This window comes from Callionymus lyra, chromosome 18 (assembly GCF_982586985.1).
Source record: "Callionymus lyra chromosome 18, fCalLyr1.hap1.1, whole genome shotgun sequence".
Taxonomy (NCBI): Eukaryota; Metazoa; Chordata; class Actinopteri; order Syngnathiformes; family Callionymidae; genus Callionymus; species Callionymus lyra.
The window spans coordinates 19,361,170-19,381,173 of record NC_141835.1 but is presented as its reverse complement, the minus strand read 5'-3'; the positions used below and the strand labels follow the sequence as shown (position 1 = coordinate 19,381,173).

General features: G+C 38.9%; 3 protein-coding genes across 6 annotated transcripts; all 3 read left to right on the top strand.

Annotated features, from left to right (window-relative positions):
* Positions 1–646: 646 nt before the first annotated feature.
* Positions 647–5,623, top strand: LOC148060864 (obg-like ATPase 1). Its single transcript, XM_087779270.1, has 11 exons — positions 647–770; positions 1,041–1,138; positions 1,214–1,357; positions 1,436–1,563; positions 2,689–2,864; positions 2,944–3,024; positions 3,109–3,206; positions 3,897–4,037; positions 4,397–4,493; positions 4,589–4,711; positions 4,783–5,623. The coding sequence occupies exons 2-11, from the start codon at positions 1,041–1,043 to the stop codon at positions 4,882–4,884; spliced, it is 1,188 nt and encodes a 395-aa protein (XP_087635396.1). The 5' UTR covers positions 647–770; the 3' UTR covers positions 4,885–5,623.
* Positions 5,624–6,314: 691 nt separating this feature from the next.
* LOC148060863 (transcription factor Sp3-like) lies at positions 6,315–13,798 on the top strand. 4 transcript variants are annotated; one of them, XM_087779268.1, is made up of 9 exons: positions 6,315–6,498; positions 6,759–6,853; positions 8,339–8,569; positions 8,631–9,215; positions 10,437–10,586; positions 10,650–10,830; positions 10,900–11,089; positions 11,207–11,403; positions 12,422–13,798. In XM_087779268.1, exons 2-9 carry the CDS (start codon positions 6,785–6,787, stop codon positions 12,664–12,666), a joined length of 1,848 nt encoding a protein of 615 aa, XP_087635394.1. In that variant the 5' UTR covers positions 6,315–6,498; positions 6,759–6,784; the 3' UTR covers positions 12,667–13,798. The 4 variants fall into 4 exon arrangements, with proteins under 4 accessions (XP_087635394.1, XP_087635392.1, XP_087635393.1 ...); XM_087779266.1 differs by having other exon boundaries at positions 10,392–10,586; XM_087779267.1 differs by having other exon boundaries at positions 6,316–6,498; positions 10,425–10,586.
* Positions 13,799–14,199: 401 nt separating this feature from the next.
* tedc1 (tubulin epsilon and delta complex 1) lies at positions 14,200–19,420 on the top strand. The gene is made up of 8 exons (XM_087779939.1): positions 14,200–14,417; positions 16,429–16,504; positions 16,950–17,146; positions 17,218–17,349; positions 18,097–18,168; positions 18,256–18,342; positions 18,427–18,549; positions 18,742–19,420. Exons 1-8 carry the CDS (start codon positions 14,277–14,279, stop codon positions 19,030–19,032), a joined length of 1,119 nt encoding a protein of 372 aa, XP_087636065.1. The 5' UTR covers positions 14,200–14,276; the 3' UTR covers positions 19,033–19,420.
* Positions 19,421–20,004: the final 584 nt, after the last annotated feature.

The window sequence follows — 20,004 nt, the reverse complement described above, 5'->3', positions numbered from 1 at the left end:
CTTCCAGTTTCTTTCAGGATCAACTTTACAATTCTGGTTCTTACTTTCAGATCTATTCATGGTCAGGCTCCTCCTTACATCAGTGATCCGATCCAGCCTTACACCCCAGCTCGGGCTCTGAGGTCTGTGGATCAGAATCTACTGATGGTTCCACGCACACGGTTCAGGACCAGAAGAGAGAAATCTTTTCAGGCTGTTGCTCCTAAGCTTTGGAACGATCTTCCTCTATCTTTGCGCTTGATGGATCTACTGACTCCTTTAAGAAACATCTTAAGACGTTTCTATTTGTTCAGGCTTTTCCTTGATTTTCTGGAACTCCTGTTGTGTTATCAGTTTTATCTTGATCTTTAAAATATATACTTTATTGAATATTGTTTTGATTGTTTAAGCGCTTTGTGACCCTGGTCTGGAAAAGTGATATATAAATAAAAATGATTTACTTACTTTTGTTATGTCAGTACAGAATAAACGAGTAAAATAAGAGAACAAAAAAGGCAAGATAAATACAACCAAGCAAAAAAAAAAAAGCAGCAATTTTTAATTAATGTAAACGATTTAACAACAAAGACAAATACTGATAAATTGTAAGAAATGCTTTATTGGGTGACATCCGTCTCTTGGGTTGTTCTGACCAATCAGGAAACGCCAATGTCAAAACACTTCCGGTTTTTCTTCCCATCTGCCTTTTCCAGCAGGGGAACGGCCGGTGTGATCACACATCCACTCAGTCCATACCACGTAGAGCTAAGGCCCGCGCACAAACAGAACAGGTACACTGCTAGAAAAGTTGGGATTATAAAAATAACTTTTAACGAGTGAAACCAGCGGTCGTGGACGAGCCACATGTTCGAGCTAGCACGTTGCGAGGACTGGCTGCAGCTAGCCACAAGCTAACTTTAGCACGTCGCCTCAATGGCTAATGGATATTAAGGCATACACTTGACAATAAGGCTGCAGTCAAATGAACAGTTTAAACTTGTCATTACATTTTCCTGGAGCAGATCGATCTTTTTTTAACTACTGTTTTTTTAACACAACAGATGGCCCCGAAGAAGGCAGACGCCCCAAAACAGCCTGTGTTAATCGGGCGTTTTGGTACCTCGTTAAAAATTGGAATTGTTGGACTACCTAATGTTGGGTGAGTAACTTGGGCAACACATCTGAGTGGATATGGTTACTTTCTTACTCACTGTCTCCAAAATGCCCCATTTAGAAAATCAACATTTTTCAACGTATTGACCAAAAGTCAAGCCTCAGCTGAGAACTTTCCATTTTGCACCATTGATCCAAATGAGAGCAGAGTTCCTGTTCCTGACGAGAGGTTCGATTTCCTCTGCCAGTACCACAAACCACTCAGGTATTTTAGAAAAACATCGAATTCAGCCTGTCAAGGTTCAATGGCAACTTCTCACTGGCCTTTGTTCATGTGTTGCAGTAAGGTCCCTGCCTTTCTGAATGTTGTGGACATCGCTGGTCTTGTGAAGGGAGCCCATGCAGGACAAGGTCTTGGAAATGCTTTCCTCTCTCACATTAGTGCATGTGATGCCATCTTCCACATGACACGTAAGTTATGACCCCCGCAGCTGTTTTAAAGTGACTGTTGAATGACAGGTGTGTCCAGACTGTCAGGTTAGGATGGTTGTGTGTTTTCATGGAATAGAGCTACAGCTGCTCTTGTTATTATGTTTAGTAAGTTCATTTTATTTTTTTTTAAATCATGCTACATCTCCTAAACCTAAAAAGCTCAACAAAATATTCATGTTTTAATGTAATATATTTACTTGAAGTTGATGCTGATATTTTCAAAACATTTGTAAATAATGGTATTAACGCAATAGTAAACGTGAACGGAGGTCAAACACTGTACGATCTTTATCCATTGTGTACGTATTACAAAAACATCTGTTCATCGTGTCACACCATTTCTGACGTAAGTTTTTTTTTGGATTACTAAAACGGTGTTAGCCAGAAACAAACCTATTAATGCATACCAGGGATTCTTCCAAAAGTCGCATTTTTCTAGTGGCGCAATGATTGTTAACCTCAGACACTCGCATATATATATATTTTTTAATTGTCAAAATAAGTCTCGAGTGTTGTGCATACACTACAAAGAATATGCAGCAAAGAAGATGATATGGAGAACAAAACGTATATAACAGCATGTGAGACAGACATAAGCTATTTTAAAAATTCTAATAATGATAAAATTAACATATTCATTAAAAGTGTCTACAGACCAGAGCTGCATACAAAATTATGTTATTAGCACTTGATAAAATGTATATCCCGAGTCCTGTGATATGTTCTATTATTATATAAATAAGTTATATGTATTCCTTTCCTACATTGCTTAGTAACTCCAGATATATCAGTTTATATATTTTGTATTGGATAACATTCAAATTACAAGGCTCGTGCTGTTCAGTATTCTCAGTGTAAAAAGGTTTTGTGGGTTGTCCTGGCTAAATGGCAGAAGTCTCAACATAGTTTCTATAAATAATGTTTTATTTGACTAATAAGTGTAGCGCTCAGCGTCAATACTTTAAGTGCCATCTTGTGGTGTAAATCACAGAAATGTGCTAACGAATGTCTTTTATGTGTGCTTGTGAAATTGATTTAATGTGCAAGCCATGGAAGTTGTTGGTTCTTTTTGTATCGAGTAATATCTGGATCGTCTCGCCACAGGTGCATTTGATGACGAAGACATTATCCATGTGGAGGGAAATGTTGATCCTGTGAGGGACATGGAGATCATCCACGAAGAGCTGCGGCTGAAAGACGAGGAAATGATGGCTCCCATTGTTGACAAACTGGAGAAAATGGCAGTCAGGGGCAATGATAAGAAACTCAGACCTGAATATGTAAGTTGTCTAAAGTTCACCTCTAATAAATTACATCTAGACGAAGACAACCATTTAATGTCCACATCTTTTGCTCAAGGATGTCATGGTGAAAGTCATGAAGTGGGTCGTGGAGGATAAGAAAGCAGTTCGATTTTACCCTGACTGGAATGAGAAAGAGGTACGTTGCTTCATGTTGTTTATTTTAATTTCCATCCCTCCTTTTATCTATAGTTACACGAAGGATTTCTGCTGTTTTTTGCAGATAGAGGTGTTGAACAAGTATCTCTTCCTGACATCGAAGCCAATGATCTACCTTGTCAACCTTTCTGAGAAGGACTACATCAGGAAGAAAAACAAGTGGTAAGTAATGTTGAAACTGTTCATTCACATTCAAACCCCTCTTTTTAATCCGCCAGCAATAGATTTTTTTTAATCATCCCCAGCTTGCACGAGTATATTGATGAGCAAAATAAACACTATGACTAAATAACATCTTAGTTGACAGTCAAAATAAAGATTTTCAACTGGAATATATATTTTCTTCAGTTAGATCTATATCCTGGTTTGAAGCAGTTACTGTATTGAGCTTATGTCCATATACTTTTTTTTTTTTTAAACAGACACGTGTCAAAGAATTCATTGATTAAAAACACAAGCAAGGATTTCTTATTTCAGTTGCTCAGGTATGTCTGCAAACAATAGTGTCCCTAATTTCAGTTAAATCTTTTTTTTTTTCAATCAACAAAAGCTCACTTTTGACTACTTTGTGTGATCTACCATTGAATGACATCTTCCTTAGGATGGACCTTTTGTGCTTGTTCCAAATGGCTCCAGCATTGTAAAAAATAAAAAATGTCCTCATGATTCTGTGCAATCTTACAGTCCTATAGGTGGCGTCATTGTCTCCCATTGATCAGTAAACAACTATCTGGGGTCTTTCTTGCACTAGGATTCTCTTTTCTTTACATGTCCAGCCTAAAAGTTATTATTATCATTCACCAAATACTTGTGTGCTGAAATAAATAAGATAAATCATGACTTTATTTTCAGGTTGGTGAAAATCAAGGAATGGATTGATGCCAATGACCCCGGCGCTATAGTCATTCCTGTGAGTGGAGCGTTGGAATCCAAACTGCTGGACATGAGTGAGGATGAGGGGAAGAAGTATTGTGAGGAACTGAAAACCCAGAGGTGAGACAAAACAAAGGTTACTGTATTGCCCTCAAGTTAACTGAATTTTGAGCATGTAAATAATTGGATAGGATTAAATATAACTTGATTGAACCCTTGGGAATGGTCTGCATATGAGGTGTTCCAGGAGAATAGTCTCTGGCCTTTAATAAGCCAAATTTGACAATTTCTTGAATTTATTTATTACATTTTTATACTTAAATTAAGAGTTGATGTTCATCCACATTCTAGTAAATAGTTGTTTTTTTTGGATTAAATTTGAATTAAATGGATCAATTATTTAAACAAGTCAATTATTTGTTTCACCCCTATTTGGAAGTTTGTGTTCTTTCTAATGGTCTTTAAATTGTGTTTTTAAGTGTTCTGACCAAGATTATAAAGACTGGCTACGCTGCACTCCAGCTTGAATACTTCTTCACAGCAGGACCAGATGAAGTGCGAGCGTGGACTGTGAGGGTGAGTTTGGTTTACATGATCCACTTGTACTTTCAATCAGGTTAACGTGGATCATCTCTTGAAGCTGAAGATCTCACACTTGTTCTCCACAACAGAAAGGTACTCGGGCTCCTCAGGCAGCTGGCAAGATCCACACTGACTTCGAGAAGGGATTCATCATGGCAGAAGTCATGAAGTACGTTGACTTCAAAGAGGAGGGCAGTGAAAACGCAGCCAAGGTTTGTCTGTTGTTTTACTTCTCATTATCATTACAAAGACAATTAACAAATGTATGCGTCTTGCTTCACAGTCTGCTGGAAAATACAGGCAACAAGGGAGAAACCATGTTGTGGAGGACGGAGACATTATCTTTTTCAAATTCAACACACCCAACGCACCCAAGAAGAAATAAAAAAATTCAACAGGAGAAGAACTATAAACTAATCTGGTTCTGGTCAACAGAATGTATCGGATGCTGCAGTTTTTATTTAAAAGATAGTTCCCCACTCTGTATTCAGTAATACTACTGTCCAGGCATATTTGATCAAATATATTATATCTGAACATGCTTAAACCTAAACATGAATTCATCACTTTCATCTGTAATAAATTACAAGGATAATTCAGAGGCATCGTTCACTTCTTAAGAAGAAAGTCGTCAGACTTGTTGGCCCACAATGTGGGGAAAACTAGCAGAGATACTTTGGAACTCAGCAAAGTAACTGCTAGTTTCCAAGTCATAGATCTTGATTGACACCTGTAATCTTATTGACATGAAAAAGTCTTTCGTTTTTGATCAATGATTGATCACTTGAAGTTTATCTCACGCAGTACAAACGGAAGCTATGTTGTTTATAACAAGACACAAATAATTGTGAGACTCTCCTCAGAATGTTGATCCAGGTTTTGCTTTATCATCTCACCATCATCACAAACTTTCTTTAAAAAAAATAGTGAGCCACTGGATAAACCATCCGATGCTTCTCGTCCATCTTCACTGCCTTTCATCTTCATGTTTGTACACCGAACATTCAGCTACATTGTGGGACACAAGCCTGTGCTGGGCCATGTTGAGCTTTCTGTGTGATGCACCAAATAAAGTAACCAGGTTCTTCAATGAAAAAGCGTTAATAAAACAAAACTCAATATACCTTTTGTAATGACAGAACTAAGATTTGTTGGAAGTTGAATGCATTTTATTATTTTAGGCTTATGAAACATTAAATCAGGTTAAATTATATATTACTTACAAAGTACAACGATTTAAGTGAGGTTTTACCTTTAAATACGTATCAAATTGGAACCGGAAATACTTTACTAAAAGTTTAGTTCACATATATTCTCTATTAAATTCAAACTTCAATTCAAAACTTTTTTTTTCCAGATTGATGGAACCTTATGTTAAACTTTAGGTAGTATTCTTGATTTTTAAATAACGAGTAGTCCACAGTGTCAAAACGCACTTTTATTTTTATTGGCCAAATACTTTTAAAACAGTTTGATATGCAATTCTGATTAAAATAAAATGTAATAATGAATAGCATTTGCTCAGCTTACAATACATTTTGTTCTACTTTGTTTCAGTGGACATTAAAGTATGAGACAAACTTAGTTATATCGACATAAGTTCGTTTCTCGGCAGAGAATTAAACGTCTGCATTCCTTCTCCGGGCCATTTCGTCAACAAACAGGACGTAGTTCTATGAAAATGAATGACACCTCGTTAAGCCAATCACATGTCAACGAGGCGATATCTCAGCCAGTCACGCGGTACTCCATATCCACCGCGGCCAATCGTCTTAGAGAAGAAAGGCGGGACGTCCTGTAATGTGATGCAAATTGCTAAGTCCCGCCTTTTTGTGTTTCCCGCACCGTCAATCAAAATAGAAAAAAAATCGACCCGAATTCTCCGATCAACACTGGCCGCCTTTGATTAAATAATCAAGTTCGGAGTTTAGTGGACCCGGTTCTCCCCTCGGATGCAAACATTAACCCCATGGATGTGAACATTTAGCGCATCGACGCGGTGAGTTTGCGTTACTGCGTCTTTTTATTATCTTTGGCTCCGCGGCTAACAGGCTAGCTATGGGGGAGCTAACGGAGTTGACAAAGTAAACAGTCGAGCTGGGCCCCGAAAGCGCCGCGCAATATCCGCCGCAAAGTTTAAAAATCGCAGTCGTCTGCCTTCGGACTGAAGAGTTGGGGATGCTTTGCGGGATTTTCTGGCACATTGGAGTTGAAGAGTATAGAGTTGTGCTGAGTTTCCCCCGCGTCTCTCCTTGCTAGCGCCAGAGCTTCTGTAACAAGGAGAAATGGCGTCCGCGGACGTGGACAGCAGTCAGAGCGAGTTCCTGCAAGCCGGCGGATCGACGGACACACAGGTAAATCCCGGGACTCTTTGTTCGTCTTTCTCGCATGCGGGTAGTGTAGTTTTTGATCAGAGCACAGAGTTCACACGTTTTAAGAATTTGATGGCATGGGGTGAAAGCCGTACACTTCCTGTGTTCCCCTCAATAACGGCCACCCACTTCTACCCCTGGAAAACCCGCCCATAGTGGGGAGGACGCTGGAGTTAGTCACTCGGGTCGACTGGCTGGAGGATCGCCGGTATACCGTGTCCACGGTTAAAGGTGTTTTAAAATGGGAGCAGAACACGACCAGAACGAGAAAGTGTAGCGATCAGTTGTAAAGGGAAAAAAGTCACCCATCCCCCACCGCTGCTCTCCACCATTACTGTGCTTGTTATCTCCGTCGCTGCTAGCATGTAGCTGCTGGCTATTGATGCAGCAATTACTGCTTTTTGATCTACATGGAAGAAGGCATTGTTGTTTGACTTTTAACCACGATTTAATCTTTGGTCATGGTCCAAAACGGTCGAGAACAGGGCTCTCCAATTTGACCCGTGGCATATTATGTGGCCCTCCATTTATTGTATTTTTTTATGAGTGCAGTCAGAGCAAAGCGACTGACTCTAAAATTGATATACATAGCTTTTGATAATATAGTTTAGTTGACTATTTTCAACTTACAATGGAAAACGCACAAAAACATTAAACATCAAAATGTGAATGGAATTTGCCAAAGATCCCCCCCCCCATCCTGCAACCTCTCCACAAGAATTGACCACTGCTCAGGTCTACATGGTGGATGGCACCACACTGTACACTAAAGTAGGAATGCTTGTATTTTTCTTTATCAGACCATAAAGTTGGAACGTAAGGTTTTGGCTTGTGATATCCAGTTTTGCGCTTACAATCACCGTAATTTAACCCACAAATAGTTAATTTGTATGTTAAATTCCATGTCTTAACTTTATGCACTTGTACTTCTGTTTATATTATTATTTCTATTCTATATTTACAAAGTTTAACGTACGAAACATTGATTTCTGATCCATTTTTACAACATAAAGAGACCAGAAAAGGGGGAACGTAAGATGTAAGATGTGAAGAGGAGAGCTGCCAATACTTTAAATACTTTTTTGATGGATTTCTTTCGTGTCTGTTAAACGCACATGTGTAATGCCTTAACGCCTTCCTGTGATTCATTCATTCATTCAACCCTGTGACAGGTTGCCTCACAGGGCACTAAAAGACCATTCTCGCACAGCTCAGACAATTTAGAGTACTCACTAGAGTGCCTTCAAGCGAGGAGGAACATACAACCTCCACACAGGAAGCACGTAGGCTTTCTCAAGTTGTAATTGATCCTGCATCCTTCTTGGTGTAAACAGCTAGCAGCACATACTTTGTTGCACTGTTTTCTCTGACCACAGTGATGTGAGACAGAGGTTCAGAGTTTACTTCTAACCTTCCTTTCTTTAAGATGGATCTGTGCTAATCTGCTGTCTTATGTTTTCCTTTCAGACCACAGACATGTCCTCCATCCAGCTGACGGGATCGGACCGATGGGAAGTGTTGACTCCCGTTTCGTCTGGCAAGGATGATCAGGGAGTCGTTCACATTCAAAACTCTGGCATCGTCACGTCAAACGGGCAGTACGTGCTTCCTCTCGGGAGTCTTCCCAACGAGCCCATCTATGTCACAGCATCCGGTGACCAGGCCACTGTCAACGGAGTGTCAGGAATTCAGTACCAGGTACGAGCAGATGATCTCCCTTAACCGCCGTGGCATGTTTGTGACGTAGTTTGTGTCACAGGTCATCCCGCAAATCCAAAATGCAGACGGAACGCTCGCAGGATTCACAACGCAGGGCCTGGATGACGGCACGGGACAGATCCAACTCCTTCAGGATGGCAGCCAGGGCAGCATCGGGATCAGCTGCGCCACCACGACGACCACAGACCTTCTCTCGCAAGCGGGCCAGGTGCAATCCATCCCGCTGGCTCCGGGCTCGGCCTACAACAGCACCGTGGGTCTCCCCGGCAACATCACCTTCGTGCCCATCAACAGCGTCGACCTGGAGTCGCTGGGATTGACGGGGGCACACACTGTTCCCATAGCGACGGGGGTGACGCCAGAAGGTCAGCTGATCATGAGCGGGCAGAGCCTAGAGAGTCAGGGTCAAGACAACGGCACCAAACAGTCTCTAGTAGCCGTCAGTGACTCGAGCACCAATCAGGAGCTGTACGTGCCAACCACCACCAACTCGTCCATCGTGCCCCACCTGCCAGAGACTATTGACGGCACAGGAGTCTTGACCCAGGCTACCGCTGTGTCTGCAGGCGTGTCGGACCCCTCCACAGACAATTTTAACTCCCATCACAACCTGCAGCAAATCCAGGTGAGTCAACATCGATGATATGAAATGAACCGGAATATTGAACACAGTAACAATCAACCGTGGCAAGATAAAGTAGAAGACAAAGTTATTATTGTTATTTCACTTCTGTCTTTTTATTTGGCACATCTGAATTTCACTTTAATCACCTTACATGTCGCTTCACGCATAGTTTTTTTATCGCTTGGTCAAACACTCTTTCTTGCCTATAAGTAAGTAAGTCATTTTTATTTAGCGCTTTTCCAGACCAGGGTCACAAAGCACTTAAACAATCAAAACGATATTCAATAAAGTATATATTTTAAAGATCAAGATAAAACTGATAACACAACAGGAGTTCCAGAAAATCAAGGAAAAGCCTGAACAAGTTTGAGTACTTGAAATTTTACGTTACTTTTTATGTTGCTTATTTTATTTTTTGGTCATTATTGTTCCATTAATTCAAATTCAAATCCTGCAGGCAATGAGTAGCATTAATTTCCTCGTGTCATTCAAATCCTACATTCCCAAAGTATTTTAAAGTGGTTTATTCCTATTTTATCTTTCAATCTGGAATATTTTAAGCTGTTTAATGAATTGCTCTTTTCTGAGCTTAACTTTAGTAGTTTCTATAGTTTCTCTTCAAAAATTAATTTAGCTATAAGAGGGGATAGATCTACCTAATTGTTATATATGTTTGCAGATCCCAATTTGTGTTGTTGGATTTTTCTTTATTCTGGTCTTTGGGTTGAAATAAAAACAACTTTCAAATAAATAAGAATTTAAACCAGATTATTGTAAATTATTTTCTATTTATTGTAATAATCTTCCTTGAACAAAAATGTACAAGAAAAGAGGAAATGTGTTTATTTAAAACATTAAACAGTCGGAAATTACGTTTTTTTTCCACTCAAACGTTTATCCACATTTCTCTGGCCTTGCTATCAACTTTTCACCAAGCTACTAAGACAAAATTCTGTCCAACAGAAGCGTGATCATTTGTTGATTTAAATAAAGTATCACTATAATTTAGTGACTATAATTAATACAAAGTCAAAAAGCCAATCTCTAGAAAAATTGAAGAAAAACTTTGACACTGATCTCCAACTAATTCTGATATTCAAACACTAAAAGTGAGTACATACCCGGACACACACGAGCACACAATGTGAAACGGAAACAAAATGTCTGGTTGATCAGGTGTCCTCCTCAAACTCCAACACCATCTCACAGCCCATCCTGCAGCTCTCCGGGGACGGCCAGGCCCAGGTGGCAGGCGGCCAGGACATGACGGGTCAGGCACTACAGAGTGTCCAGATGGTCAACTCCGGGACCTTCCTCTTCCAGGCCCAGACGGTGTCTCCGACCGGACAGATCCAGTGGCAGACCTTCCAGGTGAGTCCCGGGAGAGACTTTGTCTTCCCTGCCCTCTTACACCTTATTCCGTTCTTCTTCTAGATTCAGGGTGTTCAGGGGCTTCAGCTGCCTCAGGGTCAAGGTCAGCAGCTGACCTTAGCCCCCGTCCAAACCCTCCCTCTAGGCCAGGCTGGTCTTCCAAACTTGCAAACGGTAACGGTGAACACCGGCGCACAAGGTGGAGTCCAGTTCACACAGGTTGAAGACGAGAGCAGTCCATCAGGTACCAGACTCGCCTCCTCCTTCTTCACGCCACTGTCCAGCGTCCCTCACACTGTCATCACCCCTGCAGGTATTCATATCAAAGAAGAGCCGGATTCGGAAGAGTGGCAGCTGACCGGAGACTCCACGCTGAATCCCAGCGACCTGAACAATCTCCGAGCTCAGATGGCGGACGACGACATGGACACGATGGGCGGCGAGGGGAAGCGGCTGCGCAGAGTGGCCTGCACCTGCCCCAACTGTAAGGAGTCGGGAGGAAGGTACGACGACGACGATGATGATGATGATGATGATGATGATGATGATGATGATGACGATGACGATACACACAAAGTAGCAGTGACCTGTAGCTGACCTCTCTGTGGAACGCCTTACAGAGGTTCCGGCCTTGGCAAGAAGAAGCAGCACATTTGCCACATCGCAGGATGCGGGAAAGTCTACGGGAAGACGTCTCACCTTCGAGCCCACCTGCGCTGGCACAGTGGCGAGAGGCCGTTCGTCTGCAACTGGATGTACTGCGGGAAGAAATTCACCAGGAGTGACGAGCTGCAGAGACACCGGAGGACACACACAGGTGAGTGGACCACTGTGGCTGCAGCTCAGAGAAAGTCCTGATTCAAATATTCCATGAATGTCACCTTTTTAAAGTAGCAGCATTAGCCAGTGACTGCCAACACGTCTTCCTCAGACATCGTTAAACCACCAGTGCAGACTTTAACTTTAACAAGAAATCCCAATATTTGTCATTTTTCATACAGTATAGCAATTAAAATGTATTTAAGAACATTCAATGTTTTTCTGTCATAATCTCCTCCGCAATTTGATGAAGAAATCAAAGGTTTGTTGTTTGGAGGGAAGTGTGGCCACTAAAGAGGATTGAACTAACTAGTTCTGCTTTTTTCTGTCGAAATCAGCACTGCTACTGCTACGTGTAATTTAATCATCTTAAAATATCTGACATGAAAATGTGTGAAGGGTTAGTTTTAGTTCAGGTCACACTGATTCATGACAGTTCAGTGCAGGAATTTAAAACCATTTAATTTCAATGTTTTTCAATATTTGTGTGAATTCTTTTGCTTGTCAGGATGTCAAAAGAAATCCGGATCAGAAGACTTTATTCCCTACGTTGTGAACACAACACTGTAATTTATTGTGATGTTTATTACAAAATATAAAAATGAAATGCTGTGAATTGAATAGAAGGATTAATTCAATAAAATACAGTAATCTCTTTTAAACAAAGTGCATTTTCACTTCTCATGAAGCAGTCAGATCAAATCTCTAACAAAAAACACAAAGCTTAAGTAAGATAACTTAAATGAAGTAAATTAATATCAAATCACACAGGGATTTTGGTGGAATGAAAAATGACTTAAACCGTGTTATTGCTAAATGGCACCATCTAGTGACTAAATCAATTGTATTCATGGGGCGTTTATAATGTTCATTTTTATGGTTAATTGCATCCTGATTAGCAATTTTACTATGATTAAATAATATTTAGACTAATGGAAAGATGATTCACACGTTAAATCTGCACTTTGGTGTAGTTTTGTTATTAATCCTCAGCTGTCGTCTCACTCTCCTTGCAGGCGAGAAGAAGTTTGTGTGTCACGAATGTTCGAAACGGTTCATGCGAAGCGACCACTTGGCCAAACACATAAAGACTCACACGAACAAAAAGGTCCTGGCCGCGGCACAGACACCCACCGACACCCTCATCACCGCAGACGGGACCACGCTGATCCTCCAGACCACCACCACCCACGACCTCGTAGCCAACCAGGACATCCCGCTGCAGCTGGTCACCGTGGCGCCCAGTGAGGTGATGGAGTGAGTGGGAGAGGGCAGGGGAATTGTGAGAACCTCAAGAGACTTCTCGGCTTCTTTATTTTAGTTTTTTTTTTTTTTCTTTTTTTTTACATATGAATATATACGTAAATATATATGACAAATATATATATTTTAAGTAAAAGTTGTCATGACTTCGTTTTTTGCAGTCTTTTTATAGGCCAGCAAAAATATTAACATTAATACGTGGTCGCAATGTACACACACACAAACACGCACACACCCACTGACACAAAGAAACACTCAACACAATGAAATGCCTTATTTTGTATCATACTCTTGTATAAATTGCTGGAGGTGCATGTGTTTTTTAAGCTTTGACGATGTAACTGTAACGACACACGTGTTTGTGGAACACACGCGACACTTGTGATGATGTAATGATGGACGTTTTTTTAAAGAACTGTCACCTGGAATGGACATAATGTTCAAAATTCAAGACTTGTTCACAGGTTTTGGGAAATCCATTGGTATAACGAAAGGATCCAGAGTGTCTTTTTTTTTTGTTTAGAATCCACACAAACTACTTTTTATTTTAGTGGTGGCAATCTTTCTTGGCCATTGTTGGTGTCCTGAACTTGTGGTGGACTTTTAATCATGTATCTTAAGTTTGTTTCATTTATTTAAATTTTTTTAAGCGTTTAAATGATCAATTGAGGTGAATCTGCGTCACTAGTCTCATCCAAAATTAACTTTACCAAAATTACTAGTTTAAAAAAAAGGATGCAAATCATTTTGAGAAATTTTTCTCTTGCAATGTCAGAACATTTTTACTTGTTTTTTTTCACCCTGCTTTGAAAACGATCCAGTAAATCAATGGAACATTCCAGTCGATCTCAAGACAAATTAGTTTCTGCAATAATTAAGATGATAAAAACAATCATGTGTTTATTTGATTTAATGACCTCCGTTTGTCTTCATGTTCATTTACGTGTATATTCTCCTGTTTCCATGTGTTGATAGAAGCCATCGCTTAGTTACCCCGTTTCAATGTATCAAAATATTTTAAATGATTTTCTTTTTTTTTTTAATGAATTGGTGTAAAAATCGAATGTTACCTTTTTGTAAAACCTTTTTTTCAAATGGATCACAATAAAGTATGAAAGCCTGAGTGTGAACGTTTGGAGGGAAATGTGGTCACTGTCTGTGTGAAGGATTCACAAAGACATGCGCACTGGCCGATACCTTCATGTGTCTATAGCGACCACTGGGACAGCACCTCTTAGTCCATGGTTCTCAGTCGGAATAAGCTGATAAACCTCCTTTGAATATAGGATAGGATTAATTTTGTTTCTACGTGTGGCACTTTCAAAAACATACATTTATTGGAAAACATATTATGGTAAAATAGCCAGGCCATAATAATGACATTTTTATATATATATATAATATTCTTGCGTAAACTTATCCGTGCTGTCTTAAACTGGAAATATGTGTCTGGTCAAGAATGACGTCAGCCTTTAGTCTCCCATTCACTTCCTTAGAAACTATCGTGACCCCGGAAGTTGTTTAACTCCCCGCGAAAATAAAACCAACCATATTACCTTGAATTCGAGCGGGTTTCGTGCGTAATGTTTTGTTGTTTTTGATAAGATAATGCAGGGTAGAAAGGCTTCTGTGAGTCTGGAAGTAAAGCGCGTTATTGCGGCTCTTTGCAGACTGTTGGTCGCTGCTGGACTCACCTCCGTCCCAGCAGCAGACATTTTCAGGCGAGCAAAGTTCGGGGATGTCGCCGCGGTGAGTGTTTTTTTTTAAAATTCGAATCAAAATGTATAAACGAGATAGTAAACTCTCCCTGGAATGTTAAGATTATGATATATTATAGCGCATTTTTTAACAAGAAGTACCTTGAATAAAACCTTGAAGTACCTTGAGAATATCAGCTTTACTTCGCACTGAATGCTGTTGGGCTCGACATATAAAGTACATACAAATATAGTTCGATTTCTAGTTTTACTCTTATACAAACTAAACACTGCATTGAGGCGTTATTTAGTTGAAATGGGTAAGATAAATACTGCTTGTCATCAGCAGGTGTTACAACTTGATGTGTTTTTGTAATATACTATATATATATATGTGTGTATATATAATTTTCTGGCTGAATTCAATAAGTAATATCTTACAATTCTCATTACATTAATCCATGGAATTATTATTTCAGGTTTTGTTTTGTTTGACTATATTGAATTTGTACTAATCGCTTTGGTGTGATCACAACACAAGATGGGCAGAATTTACCATAAGTATTTTTTTTTTAATTAATAAAAACCTCCTAATGTGTTTGAAATAATCCTAAATAATTATCCTTAAAGGAGCTGAAACGCACATCTAAGCCTTGCAGGCATCTATTCAATTGAGTTTTTCAATTCAATTGTATTTAAAGTGTCTTATCATAACAAGTTATCAAGTTATCTCAAGACACTATACAGTTGTAGTAAGACTATAGTTGATTAAGGAAAAACAGATACAAGCAATGTCACTTTACTTAGAGGTTCAACTATGCATACAAATTCTCAAGTGTCAAGTAAAATGTGATAATATTCAATTAATTTTCTTTTTTATTCAGTGACAACTTAAACTCTTATTAAAATAGTCTTATTTTATCATGACCCAGGTGCTGTTTTTCATAGAACAGATACATTAATCTTGAAATGTACATCCTTTGTGAATCTCTAATATTTTTGTGTGAGTCTTCAATATATACAAATTTGGTACATTTAAGATCAGAATTACTGCTGATACCATCATGCCGAGCAAAAATACTTTTTAATTTAAAGATGTCCTTCACTCTAAATTGCAGAAACAACAGTTTCGATAATGGTAAGTAGAATTAAGGACCCAATATATCGACCCGAAACAACAAATAGAACATTTCTGGTGTGTGACAAAGTTGGCCCCTTAAAATCTTGGTTCCTGCAACAGTTTGAATGTAGTCATCTGCTGTCTGTGGTCACTTAAGAAAACGGTGTATTGAAAGTAAACGACACATATAATGCAAACCGAGAAATGACCTAAATAAAAAATGTTTTAATATAGAGTGTACAATTTATATTGAGATGGAGATGGATTACTTATTACATTAAGAGAATGGAGAAACCTGTGAAACAATCACAACATTATACATATATTTGTTAATTAAGTGTTCAGGGCTCCTCTGGCAGTCGTTGTCTTTTTAAAAAGCCGATTTAAGTGAAGGTTTTTAAATTGCCTTTTTTTGTATTTGAAGATTCAAATTATTCATATTTCGTTTATTGTTTGCACGATTAAGTATGTAAAAGATGCATGCTTTATCTTGTTTACAACGAAGTAAAAATTAAAAATCAATAAAAACACAGCAACTACTAGTACAAGTACCTGGTGTTGCCCAAGGATTTATTTAAGAAACAAAATCATGAAAAATGTTTTAAATGGAAAATGCCAATGCCATGTGATTTAGTTAAAAAAAATGTATTGTCCCTAATGCTTGCATGGACTTGAAAGGGTGCTAGTATAATCGTCCTCAAAAGCCTAATATTTGATCCAAAGAGCTTTAATTTAGTTTAAAACCTTTCTTGGAATGAGACGAAGAATTAATAATGAGCCAGTGGTGAACAATGTTTTTGAAATTAGGCCAACGAGAAAAAAATCTGTGTTAGTCCAGACGCGGAGCAGTTCATGGCAGTCATTTTGAGCCAGAAAGTATCTCTTTAGGACCCCCAGAGGGTAACATTTTCAGGTCGTAATCCATTTTGTATTTTTATTTCAGGAAGAACCACTTTTTAAGCTGCTGCTAGATATTTTTCAGACATCTTCAAATATAACCCCTGAATCCTGCAAAGAAGGTAAATAGTGGTGAAATTTAACTTCGTATTATCTGATTTTATGACGTTTTTCCTCTATGATAATGAACTTTTGGGGCAATTTGTCGAATTGGTTGTATTTAACCTGCATGTTTCTAATGGACATAAACCGATGTTCACTGGAGCCTTGTGTACAAAAACCGTCGTTGTTTACAAACTTTCCACAATGGGACAATCTTACAAGAAGTGTTTTCACTAGTCAGTGTTTAAAGTTTGATTTTCAGTTTTAGATGGTTTGACTTCCTCAAAGTTTTCCAGCAAGACCCTGGTTTTCTCTGTGAGAAAAGGACTTGATTGAGGGTCGATAGAAACCTTTTCCCTGGTGTTTGAAATTAAAACTCGAATGAACTCTATTGATTTTTCCTCTCTTTCCAAAAGTAGCAGTTATAGTCCAGGAATTATGCAATTTCTGTTTTTGTTCTTCCAGAAAGTAGAAAGCAACTGTCGACATGTCTTAGGCAGGCTGGTTACCATGCCAACTGGGTGCATGAGGAGGAGGTTGGACGGCCCTCCAGCAGAGATCTTCTGCTGGCTCTGGGCTGGCTGCTTGCGATGGAAATGCCAGAGAGGCTGATGACTAAACGAGTCCTGAAGCTGGACACAACTCTACAAACAATTCCCTGCGTAAGCTCGGCTCCAAACAACGATTCATTGCCAACTGTGAGATCCTAACTTCTTCATCGTTTCCTTGTCAGGTGAACTCTCAAATCAATGCCGGAGTGAACTGTGACTCGCTAAGGAAACTCAATTGGCTTGTTGGATCTTTAAAGAACCAGGGACGGATCCTGTTATCGATGATAGAGGAGCATGCTAGCATACTTCACGCTGTAAGTTATCAATGTGGGTTTATCTTCTTGGGATCTACAATATAGGCACTAAATTGGTTCCTTTTTTCAGTGTTTGTTTTCATACTTGTTGCTATTTAATTAAATTTATTGACATGTGTGTTTTATTTTGTAAACATCTCTAACCTTGATATTAGTCTCAGCAAAATAAAACTGTCAAAGCAAAATATGTCCATGAAGGTTCTCATTCTAGAGGTTCAAAATTGAGTCAACTAGACTTCCAACCTAAGACGACGACGTTCTCTGCTCCTCTATTGTCAAGAACCTGGTAGTACGATACATATCACGATACAGTATATCGTGAAATGTCTCGACTCTGGTTTTGTTGAATTTAAGCACGCTTTACAAATTCGTTACTGCTTTTATTTGTTTTTAAACCAAAAGTATGCCAAAACGCTTTCTTAAAAAAGCTGCTGGAGACTAATGTATCCTCTCGTCCTCAGTCAACACCAGAAGTTCATGTTCAGATAGCTGTGGTACACGTAAAGACTGCTGCAATCTAGCGACAGGATGTTTAATTGCAAAAAAAAAATGATAAACGGCGTGAATATTCGCATGTTAATTGTAAAAACACATTTCTTAACTGTAAAAAAAAAAAATTACGGTAACATAATATATGATTTGCAGGCCAAATATTCAATTTTGAGGAAAAAATATGATATATCACCATATCTATATTTTTATAACACTAGCAACTGAACATCATTTGTTTGTTTTGTTGTTTCTTAGGTCCTCTCAGCCAGTCAGAGTTCCAGTTTTCAATGTGCGTCTTCATCAGCTCATGCGTCTACTCTGAAAAAGGTAGAGGAAAATTGTGGAAAGCATTTTCTAAAATACTTCTGTCATAATGTAATATTTTTCTTCATAATTATGATGTTTTTCTGGCAGGATTGTGCTGTGACGTCAGATCTGTGTGAGCTTTTCCAAGCCTATTTGGAATGGAAATCAGGGGAGAACGTTTTCTGGACGTGGATGGTGAGTTGTTGAAACGACCAGACAAAAAACTCTTCCGAACTAAAACATGTAACCCTTACCCTGTTTTAACATTTGTACCCGTAGGACAGCGTTGTGGACTGCCATCAGAAAGATCCAAGTTTGGAGGTACAAACACATGCAGCGAATAGGAATGCATTGACCCGTCACCATGGTTACCAGGAGCCTCAGTTGCTGACAACATCGCAGGTGATGAAGCACATTTCACCAACATGTCACTTGGAAAAAGAAGTGATCACAACTTATATTTATTTTTTTACCATTTACAATGTGTCCCATTGTTCCAGGCCATGCTTATTCTGAAGGTTAATAGTTCATAAAATAGTAATGGTGATCTTGGTTAACTTGCAATCATACTTAATAACTCATCTTCATTCCCAGGATTTCTCAGAAGCCACATCTGTTCTCGCGAACGAAAGATCAGGACCTGTACTCTTCCAGACCTACAGAGCTAGGCTACAGGCAGAGGCTTCCAGCAGACACAGCAGTCTCACAGCTGAGGCCTCGACTGCTGTAGGTTTGCAAGTTATTCCAGCCTCAGAGATTAGGCTTAGTCTTGCCGATCTGGAGACACGACTGTTGGAGTCGAGGGACAGACAAAGACAGCGCACCAGGACACATCTGCAGGACATGATGGGCAGGTTGGAGGGACTGGTGTTGATACCACCCTAGATCCTCATCAGTGCTGGAGAGTCGACATACGAGCACGAGTTAATCTGAACTTTTGACGACTATAAAAGGTGATCCATAAAACGGGCTGAATTTTGATTATTAAATGTATTTCGTATTAATATCATCAAGAGGTGATGTAATGGTCTAACCTCATAACACGTACATAATGAAAAAGGCTTCTAGTTAAAGGGTATTTTAAGCATCGCAAGGTCTGCTAGAAATTTAACACATTGGGTTTGTGTACAGTGGCCTATTGCAGTCTTTCACATTAATAAATGTATAATGCACATACTGTAACTACCCCCACCTTACTTATGGTAATTTAAAACAAGAGAAAATGTAAGTGGTTACTACTTACCAGATTCTGTTTTATGCATGTTTTTTTTTTCAGAACACAAACCTTGCGATAAATGGAATGTCAACCATTGGAAATATTACAATATTTCTATGGTAGATTTTTTTTATTAAATGTTGCTTCAATCAAATAGTAATTATATTTTGTAATTAAAAATGTAATTCTTGATTATTTTTTTTCATGTGATTAATAAAGAAACAAATATATCTCTATAAAACACTAACACATTCATCATCAGTTTTACTCTTATTGGAATTATATGTATAATTTTTTTAAATCCATAATTTATGTTTCATATTTCATCTTAAACTTTTATCTCTACAGTTTACTGTTTCAACATTAAAGTAAATCTGCTTTGATTTTTAATAAATCTATCAGGTGGGCCACATAGAATGAGTTGGCAGGCAGGATTGGTTGCTATATTGCTATGCTATAGTAACAAGGATATATTTGTAGTATTAGTACTTAACTCTATTAACTCTATATTTACCGACCACATGACTCTTGACCAAGTCATAACCTTTTCCATTTGTTATGAAATCGAAATATGTCCAAATATCCCCTTTAAAAGCTGCTGGAGTATCCTCTTGTCCCCAGTCATCTCCGGGCTCTCACCT